The 16,998-nt window shown below is 40.6% G+C and overlaps 1 protein-coding gene across 1 annotated transcript in view; it reads right to left on the reverse strand.

The window, feature by feature from the left end:
• CPEB4 (cytoplasmic polyadenylation element binding protein 4) overlaps positions 1–13,058 on the reverse strand; it is a 43,402-nt gene extending 30,344 nt beyond the window's left edge. The window contains exons 1-2 of the mRNA XM_068408425.1: positions 10,074–13,058; positions 1,223–1,304 (exon numbers count right to left, since the gene is read on the reverse strand). Coding sequence (XP_068264526.1) covers positions 1,223–1,304; positions 10,074–11,195 — 1,204 coding nt within the window. The 5' untranslated portion in view covers positions 11,196–13,058. The remainder of the gene's footprint in view (positions 1–1,222; positions 1,305–10,073) is intronic.
• Positions 13,059–16,998: the final 3,940 nt, after the last annotated feature.

Raw genomic sequence — 16,998 nt, forward strand, 5'->3', positions numbered from 1 at the left:
GGGGCATAGGATGTTGCCAGACAGCATATAAAACAAATGAAAGATATAGTACTTGTCACTAATAAAAGCCTGGCCCCCAACACATAAGGAGAGAATGTATTTTGTTTTTTTAATTCATTTGGCATTACTTTTATCTACATCAAGCTCTCCTTGTCATTTCAAGAGGAAAGTGTATTTCTTGGTGTTTCTCACCACCCTGAATTGCTGCACAGTACTGGGGATGTGAAACACAAGCTGCATTTCAGACCACAGTGAATGCAACACGTGCAAGTTATTTCCAGTTTATCAAAGGTTGGTCTTCTGTGCAAGAATCACTATTAAAACAAGTCAGATTTCATTCACACCACAAGCCTCTATATTCAAAGAAATTTTCTTTCAGAAACCACAAATGCAAGTTTATTTTTTTAGTGGTCTCATGACTGGTAACAAAACTGAATGCTTAGATAATGAGCATAAGTAAGAGTTTGACTGCTTTTACTTATACAAGTAACCATCAAACTGAAATAGATTACTCATCATACAGAATAAGAAACTAGACTTCTGAATTGTATACCATAAGCAGTTTCTATCCAGGTTTAGATAAACTATGTAGACAATGCTTTGAATACTTTGTAAGTTGAGGTATTTTCAAAGAAAGATTAGCTTTGCCAAAATTAAAAAAAGGATAAATCCCAACTGCAAATCAGTTCAACCCTCCTTTTTCTTTTTCAATGGTACAAAGAATTCTGCAATTCAAGGCAGCAACAAAAAGAGAGGTAAAGAACTAAAAAAAATTGTGATGAAATACCCAGTGTTCTTCTCAGAATGACATAGATAAACCTCGTTCTTCCCCAAGACAGAAAGGACTAAGACTTCAGCAGGAAAACGCTATTAAGCAAAAAGTTACATCTCACTGAGCTGCACAAGATTGCTGAAGTTGATAATTTTTACAGGCTGCACACATTGTATCTATTAAAAACAACACTGGCAACTTACACAAAAGATCAGCTTATGTTTGTGTTTCGCATTGTTTTGTACAAAGACAAAACACACTCAAGTGCTCATGTGTTGCAATAGCTTCATCTAGAGACAACTGAAAAAAGGAGGCCTGCCCGAGCTGACCGGCATGCATTAGGTGCACGATGTAACTTTACTTTTCCCAACCAAAACTGAACTTTCTTATTCTAAGTAAGCACGTCTTCCCAATTGTTTACTGCAGGAAATAGTCTCTTTCTAAATTTACCTTTCAGTGAATCATTTTCAGCTCTCATTATGTCAATTAGTGAGTTCTCCAGTGAATGCATGTCAAAAGTCCGAGTGCGATCCTGCAAGCAAATACAAAGCCAGTTTAGGCAACACACAGTGTTAAACAAGACCATGTAAAACAAAACCTTCAGTTTTGTTCTACGTTGCTACAGCAGAATTAAACAAAAATACACATACCACTAAAATCAGTCTGATATAGGAATATTAAAAATTACAGTATTCATAAATATGAATCTGATCTATATTTATCATAACTAAACATTTAAGAACAATTCAACATTTAGTTTGTATTCCTTGCTATACAGTTAAACTTTGTTAAAAATAAGTTCACAGTTCAGAAGTAAAGATCATATCCTGGGAGACAGAATTGCAAGGAGCAATCATAAAATAGGTATTTCAGCCCAAATTTAAGAAAATCTAAATTCCAGAAACACACAGAATTTCCTTCACCTAAACGACTACCCCAACAACTTAAATAATCTAATTCTGCCCAGTCAGTTCAAATTCTGCATAATTATCAAGTATTCCATACAAGCAGGAGTGTTCCAAATAGGCTGGTTTACTAGGTGACAACTTAGCTCTGATTTTTAATTCCCTGAATTCACAAGTTTGGTATTCCAAGCATTACTAGAATTGAAAGAGGCCTCAACAAATGGGAGACAAGATGTCTCATGTACCTTACTCTTTCATTATCTCAAGCTATTTGAAGTATACTTACCAAATATTTCTCCTTCCTATTAACCAAAGCCAACATTTAACACATATACGCCTCAGACTTTCCCAACTAAAACAATAAATTCCACATCTTACAAATCTGACACTACATTAGGGTAAGAAACCATAAAATATCCTGGCACTGCATTATTTTAATTAGCAAATTCAGAATAACCGAAATTATATATAAACTTTGAAATCTTTACAGTATCATAAAAGATCACTAATGGAGGCAAAAAATCACTCTCATTCCCAAAATTATTCACCTATCCACATTATCTGTTGTCTTTATACACTTGGATATTTGTAGAAATGCTTGGATAGAATTTTATACAATTATATTAATCTACCTTGAATTCAATTTTTCTGTGTCCAAGAAGAACTCTAACATCAGTTCTAAAGATTTTATTTCATTCATGTTCTAAGAGATTCATCTCTGAACCGAGATCAAGCATGGAAAGTATATGAAAGAAAATTCAAATAAGAAAGCAAAATGTGAGCAATTCAAGACCGACATTTGCTCTAAACTGCTTCTCTACAACTAACGTTATTACAGCAGTGAATATGCATTTTTTTTGTTCCTAACTCTAGCTGTGAAGCTGAAATTTCTCCAAAGCACACAGATCCAGCTTTGATCATTTATAAAACCAGTGGTGAAGTAAAGAACGGTATTGCACAAAGACTGGTGTGTTTCAAGTTATAACATCCTTTACTTCCAGTGATGAAGTGCTAAAGCAGTATTGATTGCAGTGCTGCAAGAGACATTCTTTATATCAGACAATGATCAGTCATCTTGGACTTTAAACACCCAATAGTATTTTAAGAGCAGGAATACACTAGCTCCTACAGTCCTGATCCATTTCCAAGTTTATAAGTTACATTCTGACCACTGAAAAATACTATTTTTCAATGAAATTTTCTGGTATTTTTCCTCTCTTCAGAGCAGTTTCTTACTGACACAGAATAGGTGAAGTATTTCTACCCGTATGTGCTGCATTTCAAATAGCATTAGAAAGATCAGAGTTTGGAACCACTTCCTTTATTAGTCTAGCCCAAAATCAAATTTGCTATATAAAGCATAGCACGGCCCTCTCTCTACACAGTCTTTATTTCCTTGGTCATTTATATTACAAGAGAATTGAGGCACCTCACAGAAACTATCACGAGCATTTAGATTCTCAAATTCTGTGGTTTTTACTTTCACATGTTTCCTACTGTTTCTTCCGTTCCTAGTAGTAGTTAGGTTATTGTTTTGGTTTACACATTACTAGTTCCTAACTATTTTGAACTCTAGTTACACTAAAACACCTTAGCAGGATTGAGTAAAAGTCCTTGGGTCTGCATCCTGGACCCATCAGGATCAGAGAACTGCGTAACTCAGGAATGGTCACTAGAAGACAATCTCTACATTTTCAGCAGTCCTCACAACATGACAAAAAGACCCTAAAACACAGGTGGGAGCATTTTCTGGAAACCTGACGTCCCTCAGTAGCTACTCCTTCCTCCATTCTGGCTTTCATAGTGTATTGTGTTTCTCTGTGTGGAATTAACCTCAAGTCCAACCCACGAACAGCTACACAATTCTTATTTCACAAAGTGCAGAACCTCAGTAGTTCCAAGTCTTTGTTGAATTTGTGGCACTTAACATTTCGGTTGTCAGAGAGACACGAAGGAAGAAACCCAAGCCGAGTAATTTCTAGTTTATTGTGCTGTGTATGCGCTGGAGTACGTGAGCCTGAAAACAGTCTCTTGTCTCTTAATAATGAGAACAGGGTTTTTCAATGTTTGAGAAAAAAAAAAAAAAACACAGAATTGAACTGGTTGGCTGATAGGGACACCACATTCTCCAGTGGAAGCTTTTTGTGGGGAGGAGTTTATAGTTTTCCCCCTCTGAGTGAACCAGGTAGATGTCCCTTTTGTAGCATAAGGTCCATAAGCTTCTAATCATACTGCAAACGTTTTAAAACACGACCCTGCACGCCAATACAAAAGATTAACTGGTCATATTCTTACCTGCAGCTATCAGCAATCACATAAAAAAGAGGACTGGCTAAAATACGGCCCACATTCATACTCACGCTCAACAGTGCTTCCAGGAACTTGTCATAGCAATGGTAAAGACTGCCATAGGCTAGAGCACCCTCAAAATGCTGATATGTTACTACCTGTTTCTTGCTTGTCTTTCTAACAAAAGGTCTCTGTGCTTACAGCATTATCTAACCATCACTGTCAATTCATGGTGCTGAACTGCCCCGGCCTCAAGGCCCTTGGGAAGATCAGTCTTGTTCCTGGGTTGTTTGAAACAGTTTGCTGTTCCACATCTCTGCTTATCAGTTAGAAGGTAGCAAACCATATTAAGCACAACACTAAGAGGCGCCACTACTGTCACATCGAATTGGGATATATTCCTGAAATTAATGCAGCAGCCCACCTCTCTGGAAACACAGAGTAACTCAAGAACTTTGTATATAAGTAAACCTATATACACCTATCCAATGAAAAGATGTCAGTCACGTATATCCTAAATAAAGACCAGCCAAAATGCCATGCTCAACTGGTTCAGAGGTTTGCACAGTGCTTGTTATAAAAGAATTCCATTAATTTAATTGACTACTTGCCGGGATACTGAAAGGGTCCACACTACTAGAGAAAGTTATCATTGGTATTTTTTTTAGAATTTTTATACAATTTCAAGGCCTTTTATTCTGAGACTGCTTTGAAAACAGTAGCACAAATTTTGCCAGTCTTAACTTCCAAGATGGCCAGCACATTTTATCAGAAACACATATCTGAAACATATATATTATATACCTAACATAAAAAGACTGATGACAGGTTAGTGGTAGTGGCCATATTGCTGAAGAAATGTGTAACTATACGTTTAATTCCATAACATCAAAAAAGCTGTAACAGTCAATACATTGCTCATTAACTGGTAACTAAATGAGAGCTATTCTCAGCTATAACTCATAAGTTATGAGTTATAAAGCACATAAGCCACGCTGTACTTAGGAAAAAACTGTACAAAAAGTAAAGCCTGGCAAGGTATGAGCACTTGCTGGTAGCTAAGGCTGTGCCTAATCTTATAAAATATGATTTCTCTGAAGACTGAGGCATCAATAATAAGGCAAAGCATGCCATTGCATTAAGCAATTTATTGAAGGTGATTAATCAGTATTTATGGAGTAGGTGTAGTTGTAAAACTGGCGCTTATTTTATATATTTAAATCTTTGTCAAACCAGAATACTTGTGAAAATTAGAAAACTCACAACTACGTTTGCTACCCACATTATAGCACAGGAAGCCTGAAACCTTCTGAAACCTTGTACATATTTCCCACAATTAAAAAGCCTTGTGTCTCAGGCAAAGTAAAGTGTGTAGGGAGAGGTAATATTGTAGGAACTAAATACAAGTTCCACATTTTTCTTTTAATTGCAAAGCAAATTTGGACTTGATTATGCTTCTGGGTAAGCCTCTCCTCCTTCCCACCACCCTACAAATGCTGTATTCCAGCTCCCAGTCCAGTATCCAGTGAATTAAAGGCTTTGAGTAAACAGGTTTTTCCTGAAAGGATGTTGCTGTATGCTGCCCTGATCATCTTTTATAGCTTCACCAGGGAACAATAAGAAAAAGCTGGAAAAGTTAAGTGACGCATAACATAGGAGTTTTTTTGGGAGGGAGCACTTCTGGTTTAGTCGAACTTGAACTTTAAAAAAAAAAAAGTGTTAGAAATTACAGACCTTTATAAAAATTTCCAGTAACATGTCTGATTCTATTTTAGCCACATATTTAGTTTTTTATGTGTCTTCTAGAAATTATTTTCCATAATATCTTGTGTTCTCAATCTTTGTGCTGGGCTGCTAAGTATGCAATTTTCAAAGCAAAATGCTTAATAAGAGTACTCCTTTTAATCTTAGGAAAATACAAACATAATTCAAATAGCTCCTAACAAAAGCTCTCTTTAAAAAGAAACCCCGAGATCAAAAACACACAGGAGGGCCAAAGCTGAACTATTAACGTCAGTAGTAAGTTTATAAAACAAGAACAGTGTTAACTTCCACAGTACTTAACTTGTGCATGTCATACCACATTAGAGTGCCTCTAATTCCACAGATCAGTAGCTGTGGGGAACAGCACACAAAACACTAATTACTACACAGCTGAGGTAGTTATAGAAAAAATGAGTGAACAGACATTTAAAAATCCAGCTTAAAATGATAGCTTGAAATTTCTTGGAATAATTGCTGTTGCCAGAATAAAAATAAAATTCTGCAAAACTTTCTTCAGAATGAGTAGCCTCATTGTATGCAACCAGCCATCATGATTTATGAAAAGGTTCCTCAAAAACAAAGAACAAATATAAAAATAAAGAGGCATGGTAAAGAAATTTATTTGCAAAATTCCTTCAAGAGGAAAGATTGGCAAATGCATTCAAGAGGTTATTTTTTAATTCCAGTTCCCTGTGAATTTGTTTAACGCACTTACTAAATCAACCTATTTCTATGGGCAAACAAATCATGACGTATAGCTCAGAATTAAAACACATTCTGTAATCACGTATGTGCTTTCACAAACATTACATATCTGCCTGGGGGAAGAGAAAGTCTCTGGCACAGACCCTCAATGGATTTGGAAGGGGTTATATACCTGGAAACTAGCCACTGTAGAAGAAAGGAAAAAACATTTTGAACAAGTGGATATAATGAACTGCTCTCATGTACAAAATTCTTTCAAATGGGCAGTTCTTTTCAAGCCTGATTCCAGGAAGAAACACAAATTATTTTAAAGTATTTTTACAGAAAGCTGAACACTATTGCTTAACTTGCTTGTGCCTTCAAAGACAAATTTAAAAAAACACCATCACACATTTGAAGATGAGATCTGGAAACCTGGAAATGCCTATCAAAGCAAGATTTATGCATTGCATAACAGGCAGGATGTTCCACTCTCATGAGGAAGTGCAAGTACACAGCAAAAGGAAAGCCAAAACAATCTTGAGGGCAATGCTGCAGTAAAATGCAATTACCGAGCACTTAGTTTGTCAGTGCTGCTGGGAGAAAAGTAGAAGGAATTATTTAAAAAATCAGTAAGTTTGTAAGATGCAATAGGCACAGTCAAAGCATTTTAATTCATTAATTCTCAGGGAAGGCTGTTATATCCAAAAGACTCTTTTTCTTTAAATTCAGAAACCATTTTTTCATTTGGAGACCATTTCCTTTTCAAATGAACACACAAAGAACAATGGCTTTTCTCTTTTCCAAAGATCTTTGAAGGGGGAAGCCTGCCCAGTAGCTAAAGCACAATATCAAAATTTAATTTCATTAACAGATCCGGTAACAGTCTTTTCCGACCTTGCTTCCAGTTCCATCTCTGCAACAAGAGGCTCCTACAGACATGCTACTTCTGAAATGTTGTAAGACAGAATTCCAAATGAAAAACACAACAAAAAGCACAAAGTTTTGCATGCAGCTCTCAGTACCAAGCAAGCAATCATCGAATTGCAAGATTATCAAACAGATCACCACAGTGTTTTCCTTTTATCTGCGCCATTTGGAATGCCCACTTCATTGCAAGCGCCTAAGGGCCATGGGCAGAAATATTTGAAGTGAGCAGTAGTTCACGTTAGTGGCTTGTAAGGACAGTATGCAATGCTGTCCTCTCCGAAGAGGAAACGAGCACTTGGTTACCCTAAGATCTCCATCAAAACATAGGCCCAGAAGTGTTTCACCAAAATTTGGACTAGAGACAACCTTTGAGAAAAAAGAAAGTGATCCCCAAATATTCACAATTGTGGTTTACATCTTGCCTTCTAAAGAAACTCATTTTCACTACATTGCAGCAACACTTGTTAATGATTTAAGCAGCAAAACATAAATATTAAATGAAAGGGATAGTTGTATCAAATTACTCCATTATGTGGCCACAGCAAAGACAGCTTTCAATTATTTCGTAAACAGGAATCTAAGAAGATTCCAGTAACAAAATAGCCTAGTCCAGTACATGATTGCATCACCAAGGATACTTCATATATATATGCACGAACATAAATATACAATAAGCAAAACTCACTTCTGCTTTAAGTCAGGCAAACAATCAGCATAATCAAGAAAAAATAAAAACACACCAAAGGTCAAATTTTACATCATTTGTTTTCAGCAATTCAAAAATTCAGCATGCTTTCAACACACAAATGACTAAGTGACCAAAGGAGCTAAAGATTTTACACACAAAAAGTTATAAAAAGCATTTGTCCAAGATGGCTTCAAAATTAATCAGCATCTTTCTAGGTCTGCAGTGCTGAAGTCCTGTTTTGCTGCCCTGCCCTTTTCTTCACAAAAGTGATAGTAACAGACTGGAAAGCACTTCATTCCAACACTTTCTGTTTCTTGGCATGAAGAAGTGTCAGACTTGGTCTTGACATGTACAGCTTCATCTTAGTGTTTATGTAAACAGATACCAACATGCTACACAAAAATTATTTCTTTACCATGATCAAAATACATGTGTCTGATATTTTATGTTTGGAACATAACCCAGAAGTCAAGGTTGACTTTGCCAATTTCCTGAAATTTCCTTGATGTCAAACCAAGCACATTTCTATCGCTGCGTATATATTTGGACCTTGTACACAGCAGCAAGGACACACTTGATCTCATTCTGTCACTCTGAACATCAGCTATGTGTCAGGGTACAGAATGAATTAAACTGTGAGCCAAGTCTCACTGCAGTGAGGCTGAAAAAAGACTGACTCCAGCTGTGCCCCTTTTTCTAGTGGTTTCAGTGCATAAATTTGGTATGCTGGACACAGGTTCATTATATTAATTAAAAATCCTGACATTAAAATCAATTATTACTATGCATTCTAAATTTACAAGGGCTCTACCTGATATTGAACCAGCTAGAAGCTCTGCAGTAGGAAAAAAGATCTCTAATGGAAAGTTATTGCCAGCAGCTGCTCTGGTGTCAGGAGGCTGCATAGGCAGGCCCTGCAAACCAAACACAAACTGAACAGTTTACGAAGAATTGAACCGTTCCCTATGTCTGAATCCACAAAGTCATTATGAAATATCTTTATATTTCTCTAGGGTGGTTTATAACATCAGACACATTGCACGGTTTTTATCTACAGATCTTTCAAATTATTTTAAAGTAGGTCACCCTGGTTCTTACAGCGTGGCTAGAAATACTGCAATCATTTTGAAATTTTTACTTTTGCACTTATTTGAAGATCTTGACAAACAACCCACTAAATGTAAAAGAGCTCTTGGGTTTTTGGAGTCACCCTAAAGGAGTTTACAAAGGGCACACACACATAAAAGCTAGGTTTAACTAGTGGTCAGATGAAGAGAAGACTACTTCTGTTTCAATTTTTACTGCAAATTAGGTTCAATATTATACAGTTCTTTTCAAATTCGTAAAAAGTCAGCCCAGAAGGAGAGGTGGAACTGCCAGACAGCCTGCCTCCTGCCAGGATAAGGCCATATTAAAATATAGGAGACCACCAACTGAAATGCATCCAGATCTATTTTTGGTGATAATTTAATGGCCTGTAACCAAAATTTGCTGGCATTACTGAGGAAAGCAAACTGCATTGATTACCACCATGTAAAAAATTCAAAGTTTCCAAAAAATGCTACAAAAATTATGTTGCACTACAAGTCCAAATGATACTGTAAAACAAAATAAAATCACTTAATACTTTTTCTCAGATGTGGTACATCCTCAAATACTTTCGAAGGCCTCATCTTTCATACTTCATCAGGCAGCACTTTTTTCCTTACTCCTTTTTGTAGACATACTTGCTACTTGTAACTAAATTTGTTCATCGGCTATTTCTGAATATGTGTAAGTATTAAGCTGCAGGAAACTGGCTAATACTGATATTTATATGACCACCACTATTAAAAAAAAAAAAAACAAAACCAACACGATTCACAGCTCAGAGCATAATTCACACTATGACATTTTAAGTTAGCCATATATACTTTTTTTTTCAGTTGCAAGCACAGAAATCACACAAGCAGACTGTACTGTTCAAATCCCCGACCCTTTCTAGGGCATTTTAATGCACTTACTGTTATTTTTCTTACGGATATAACAAGAGTATTCTTACCTGAAAAGGAAAAATGTTGTCAGCTCTATTCAAACTGTCTTCCATCCACGATTTTGGAGCAAAGGCTGAGCTGGGTCGAGCGTATTTCTGCAACTGGATATGATTACTTGCAAAATTCTTCTTTAAGGGCGAGATGGAGTTCAGGGGTGTTATCCCTCCGTTCAGTCCCCTGCGGTGGTCTCGACCTTGGGACCCACCCCACCCCCCGTATCCACCGCCACCAGGGCTCCATGAAGATGGTGTAGGCGATGGACTTTGGTAGCTGCTCCATGGAGAAGGTGGCTTGTTAAGATTATTAGCCATATGAGGCAATTGATTAAAAGCAGCATTTCTATGTGTGAATGGAGGTGGATGAGGACTTGCAGGAGACCTCCTCTGTTGCTGATGCTGATTGTGATGATGCTGAAAATGGGGGTGATGAGGGTGGTGTTGAGAGAGGGGTCCAATTTGGGGAGAAAAGCTACCGCCAAAGCCAGGGCTGACGTGATGTGGAAAATTCTGAAACAGCAGAGCACCATTATTAGCTGAGGCAGTAGGGACCCCTCCCTGATGAAAAAAACTTGCATCTTCATTGATGATTGTAGAAGAAGAAGGAGCTATAGCTGCAGACCAGTTACTAAAACCAGTCAGAGAAGATGCAGTGGATGTCAAGGGCTGCGTCGAAGTACCTAGCCCCGAAGCCTCTTGATAATCAAATCCTGTTAACACCGGCGATTCTATTCTTATTTTCTCCTTTCCATTGCCGTTCTCTGAAGAATTGTCGCCCTGATTTTCTTCAGTTTTAGCTTTCTCAGGTTCAGAGAGCATGCCTGCTTCCTGACTTTGACCAGGGGAAAGCTGCTGTTTTTCTAGGGACTCTTGCTTTTCCTGTTGCTGAGTTTTAGATTTTTCTGACCCCAGAATCTCATCCTGAATATTATGGGCAGCTGGAGCAGGAAAGAGCCAAGCTGACCCAGCACTACTGCCATTGGCAGCTGTGTTATTATTTATAAAAGCAGCAGGGCTGGGGGTTGCATTTTGATGATGGTGTGGAGGCTGCAGATGTGGATGAAATCTGACTGGAAAAGCTGACTTATTTCCAGTGTTGTTTTGCACTAACACTCCAAACCCGTAATCCCCCATTTATTATATTTAGGATCTGAATCCTCCCTGTAAGAACAAGTTGATGTTTAGTGTTTACCTCGTCCTCTTCTGAGGCGAGATTAGTAAGTATCCTGTTTTCAGCTAGATATTCCAGTTTCTCCCTCCACGCTATTTATTTCAGATTCGGATTTTTTTTTTTGCAAAAGATAGATCTCTTCAACTATTTAAATGTGTCAATTTGTCTCCGTTTCCTTCCTTTGGCCAGGAGGAAGGGAAAAATAATTCTTTGGTTCACAAAATAAGAGGTTTCCTTTTTCTAAAGGAAATGCACAGCAATGAGAGAAAAAGCTTCTGGGGAATAAGGATAAAGAGATTCTAACTATCCTGTTTTTTTCCTCCTCAGCAGCTTTGACTTGCACATAAATGAGTTAAGAGGGAAGGGAAAAAAAAAATATACAATGACGTCTGGTCCCCCGACCCCTTGGCAGCAAAAAATAGATTTAAATCTGGAATAATTTAATACATCTCTATAATCTAATATATATTTGTGTCCTGTTCAAAAAGAGTCTTTGCTGTGGGTAAGGGAAAAATTTACCTCAGGATCTCAGCATTCAGAAGGGTGAAAAGGGGGAGTGAGTTGCAGAAGAGGCTTTTTGCCGTGCTGCTGGGTTTAACCTATTATTTTTAGTAATAATATACACTCTGTGTGCGTGTGTGTGTGTGTGTGTGTGCGTGTGTGGTTGTTTAAAGGGGTGAGATCTTATCTCAGGAAATTAGTATTCTATGTGTGCTGGGTGGGGAGTGAGTTGTGCAGGAGAAGGGTGGATTCTTGATGCTGCTGCTTTTGGGCTGGGTTTCTGAGCTCGCCAGACTCGCTTCTTATTTATGATCCAATATTTGCGTGTCCTTCATATGAGTCCTAGCTGTCCAAAGAGGAAGATTTTCATCTCAGAAATCAGCATTCAGCGTTGGGGAAAAGGGAAGCGAGGGGACAGCGAGTTGTGCAGGAAGGGGAAGGAGATTTTCTTGCTCTCACTGCTGCTGGGAGGGTGGTTTCTGGTGCGGGGCTCGCCTCCTTCCACCGAGATATGCGGGTGCCCTGCGGACGAGCCAGCCCCTGGCTGCAAGGCCGGGTGGACACGCGTGTGTGTTTTTCCTCCTCAGGGACTCAGCATCCAGCGGGGCAGGGGCGGGCGGCACAGGCAGGCTCGGCTCTCGAGGCCCGGCGCTCTGTGGGGTGCCCCCGCGGTATCCCCCCTCCCTCGCAAGAGTCCTGCTGGCGGGGAAGGCAGGAGGGATTTTGTTTTTTACCTCAGGAGAGGAGCAGCCTCCGGCAGGGAGGGGAAGGTGCAGGCGGCGGGGGGCCGGGCTCCTCTCTCCCCCATGGAAGGTGTTTAACCGGTTCTCCCAAATCGCCCGGGGATTACGGGACAGGGTCTCGGCCGCTGGGCGCAGCGGAGGGGGGGCCCGGCGGACTAACCGGGGCGCGGGGTCCGGCGGTGGCGGCTCCTCGGAGCAGTCCTTCCCCTGCTGCGCGTCTTCTCGGCTCCAGGCGGGCTTCCTTCCCCCTCATGTAAACCGGCCGGGCGCCGGGAGGGTCGCCGCGGAGGACGCTGCTGCCGGGAGGTGGAAGGAGGAGGGGAGGCTCCGCGGGCGAGAGCGACGGGAGAGGGGGGAGGGCTGCCGCGACACCGGCTCCGGGGAGTCGGGAGGCGCTTCGGTCGGTAGCCGGCGAGCCTGGCCGCGACGGGTCCTCCGCGCGGAGCCTCCGCTGCTGCTGCCGCTGCCTTGTTTTGCCTCTTTTTCTTTTTTTTTTTTCTGTCGCCTTCCCCTCCCCCCACCCCCCCAGCGACCGCCGCTTCCTGCCTCGGTGCCGCAGCCGGTGCCTCCCTCCTCCCCACCCGGCCGCTGCCGAGCCCCGTCTCCTCCGGACCGAGCTGCCGCACGAAATGACAACCAGCTGGCGGAGGCAGCGCGGCACTTCCGGTTCGGCGGCGGGCGCGCCCCCGCCCCGCCCCCGGGCCCGGCTCCCCGGGCGCAGGCCCCGCCCCGCCCTGCCCACCGGCAGCCGCTTCGCGCCGCCATTTTTGGTAGGGGCAGGGAACACCCTGGCTGGGGTGGCCACCTTTGTTTTGGGCACGTCGCCCGCAGCTTGGAAGCCATCCTCAGTCAGGGCACAAGGTCAGGCGGATGCCGGCGGGGCGACCATCTCGGGCTGAGGAGCGCAGTTCCCGCCGCGAGCCGCCATCTTTGTGCGGGGCAGGTCGCTCTCCTCGGCGCGGGGCTGGCGGCGGGGCCGGGCCCTGATGGAGCGGGCTGGTTGGTGGCAGCCCCAGCCGGTGTCCGTGGACAGGCATTCCCTGCTCTAATATCATAGCTAGTATATAAAAATCAAATCTTACCCCAAACGCTGCCAGTTTGTAACACCCTTTGGCACCGGAGAGCCGAGGCCCCTCTAGGGAATCATCCCGTCCCTAAACTGCCCTGCCCTGGGCCGCCACGTTGGAGCGATCTCACTCGTGGAATGGAAAGTCAGCAAAATAATGTAGCAAAATGTTCAGAGGGCAACTTAGGTGGAGAAAATACCACAGTACCTGGGTTGTGCTTGTTTTTTAGTTCTTGAAACATGGAAATCGGATACAATGACAGAGGGTCGCATTAAAAATACGTGAAAAGCTTTGGGAGTTTTCAGAGATTGTCATTGTGAAAGACTTTCGAAACTCCAGCTCACTTAGGTATATTAAAGGCTTTCCCAAATAACTCATGTTAACATTGGTTTTAAAAAAGGCAAAAAACTAATCAGTGAAAGATACAAAAAGATAGAAGCAAATAAATGTGCAGTAAATCAGCGTTATTCAGGGGTGGTTTGCGCTGCAGGGCCCACACCGTGCTGGCCAGGCCCTCCCCATCCAGCGTGAGGGGAATTGCTACCTATCATATGGGCCGAAGGGGGATTTTTCTGATTTTCAGACGTATTTGTCAATGAAGGGATAGGAGGTTTGGGCTGTGATAGCCAGCAACCCTCATCTTTTGGGATGGTGGATGAGGCCATGACAACTTTTAAAGCACTATAAATAGAGGTGTTTATGTGGAGGGGGATTACAGAGGTGCGTTCGCACTGCAGTGCAGCTCTCAGAGCTGGAGTGGTGGTGGGAAGAGAGGACCTTTGTTGCACTACTCTGATATCTTGAACCTTCTTGTGGCTCATGTAGTGCCTCCTGGACCACCACACCTTCACCTGAGGCTGATGTAAAACTGGCTCGAGTGCGTGGTACCTTAGGATGGGATTGCCCCAGCAAGAAATTCTGTCCCAGTAACCAATACAAAGGCCATAGTTTCTAATATACTTTAAGAAGTTCTGGCTTGAAAGTGAATGCATATTACAGCAAGTTGTATGACATAAAATATTAATTCAGCACGTATTGTATATAGCTCTGTTATTTATTAAACATTTAGTGATTATTACTTCATCACACATAGCAAATCTGTATAAAAGCAATAGGCTTGGTTGTCCTCAGCTGCCAGGCATACAAAGTGAAATTGCAGTTTTACTTCTACTGCATTTACCAGATGGCTAACACCACACACTGCACATCTGATTGGATTTTTGTATATACAGTTATGTGGTCTATGGGCACAACCATGGGTCCAAAACTGGCATGCGCTTTAAAAATTATTCTTGCAGAGGAATGTGCACTGTTCAAGGACAAGCATCAAAACTTTTGTCTACTACAGATCCATTTTCTAAAATAGTTCATTTCTGGGATGGGTGCCCTTTTCACACATCTATAAATTAAAAGATGCAAATAAAAATATAGCTCAAAACTAAATAAGAAAAAATACTGTCATCAAAATAGCTATATGCAGATACAGTAGTAGAAAGATTAACTGGAAAAGGAAACATGCAGAAACATTCCTGAAGAATTTTCATTTAGTAGTGGGGTGTCCACTACTACTTTCTCCAAGACTCTTTCCAGCCTACTCAGTCACCAGATTGTAAGTTTGGATGATCTAGATATTTTTACAAAATCCAGTACTTCTCAAGCATTTTATAAAATTACCTTTTTTTTTTTTTCCTTTGCAATCGTATATACCTTGTTTCCATGTGTGAAAAGAGACTTGTTTACATATGGTGAAAACATCATTGTTTGTGAACATGTAATTACTGGGTTATAATTTCCCCTTTTGTTTACTGTTTGCAACTTATGTGACCCCATCTGATATTAAGCGTTATTTTTCTCTGTATTTTTCTAGTCATACTGTTATTATTATTATCATCAGATTCAGGGTTAACACGCACTTCTGTCAAGAAGCTACGAACCTGGTTCCAGCAGTAGATTGCTATTACATGAATCGTTTGGGAAAGACTGAGTAGATGGCCTTAATTTAATTTCAGGCACACCCTTGCAATGCGTTAGGGTAGATGCAGATCAACTAGAGTGATATGAGCAGAACTTCCAAAATCTGACTTTAATCACTTTGCTTGACAAACATGGTTTGTTGAAACCATGGGAGGTTGTTTAACGGCTGACATTTTGATGGTATCAGCTGCCCAGCAGGATCTGCGTCGTTTTATTCAGCCTCTTTGAGGAAAAATACCCGAAGAATATACGGGGATTGCAGTCACTACATTTAGTTGCAAAGAAGAATAAATCACTACAGAAATTGAGTAGTATCTATGAATAAGTGCATTTAACAACCTGTGAGGAATTTGCCACTTTGATGACTGAATGACGTAAAGAGAGCCTCAAATAACATGTCTGAGCTTTATTTGGAATGCATGAAAACCAACAGGATTTTTTTTTAATTGTCATATAAGTTTTGCAGAAACTAATCATCAAATTAACTACATGATTAGCTTAAAAATTTGTCAAACATTTTAAAATTAATTACTTTTAATAGCAATATAATTTAATTTGCCACCTTCTTTTACAGGAGAGAATCTTCCTTTCCCAGCTGTCTAACACTGCAAAACCAAGCTAGATTCCATGGAGTGATGAAGATATTATTGTTGTTGCTTTTCATTACAGACACATTAAAATAATGACAAGCATTCCTAAAAACTTCCTTATTGTTCTAATTCAACATATAGCTAATGGTATAATGAAGATTTTTTTAAATCACTCAGGCCATGAGCTCAAGTCTTGGCACAGTCAAATCAACCCTTTTTCGTGTAGCGACACACTGATTTTCCTGCAGCTTGTACCGTGACCTAACTTTTGGACGAAACTTGAAACATAAGATCAAAATAATAATTAAAAAAACAACCCTTGGGCATCTAAATAATGTGAATTTAACTAATTTAGAAATTTAATCCTAAATTTCCCTTTACCTCAACAATAAATATCCAGGGATATTTTCAATGGGAAGGAAGAGCGAGAGTTTTCTCAGTAGCATTTGCTCACATACAGCGGTGAGATTCAGCCCCTAGATTTGCTGCCACATCCACCAAATAGGTACCTGCAGCTGAGTCCTGCTGTATCTAACACCTTTCACCTGAAAGGGACTTCAGACTGAATCACACTTGAAGTACTTTTAGTCATTATGGTACCTTACACTAATCACTATCAGCACCTAATGGATTCATTTCTGAAAGCAATTTAACTCTTCTGGCTACCTCACAGGAGAGGATTCCCCTGGCCACTCCAGCTGACATCATTAGGCAGCTTTAGCTGTTGACTGCCAGTGGCACTGTGCGCTAAGCAGGCTCCCCCCAGAATGAATCTCCAGGATCACAAACCCCTTGACAACCTCTTCACTGCGAGACTAAATCACAAGTGGGAACATATTGCTCTCCTCTGAGGATTAGATTCCTTAGCCTGCTTTTATTCTGACAGTCTCA

The sequence above is a fragment of the Nyctibius grandis genome, chromosome 10, assembly GCF_013368605.1.
Source record: "Nyctibius grandis isolate bNycGra1 chromosome 10, bNycGra1.pri, whole genome shotgun sequence".
NCBI classification, from domain to species: domain Eukaryota; kingdom Metazoa; phylum Chordata; class Aves; order Nyctibiiformes; family Nyctibiidae; genus Nyctibius; species Nyctibius grandis.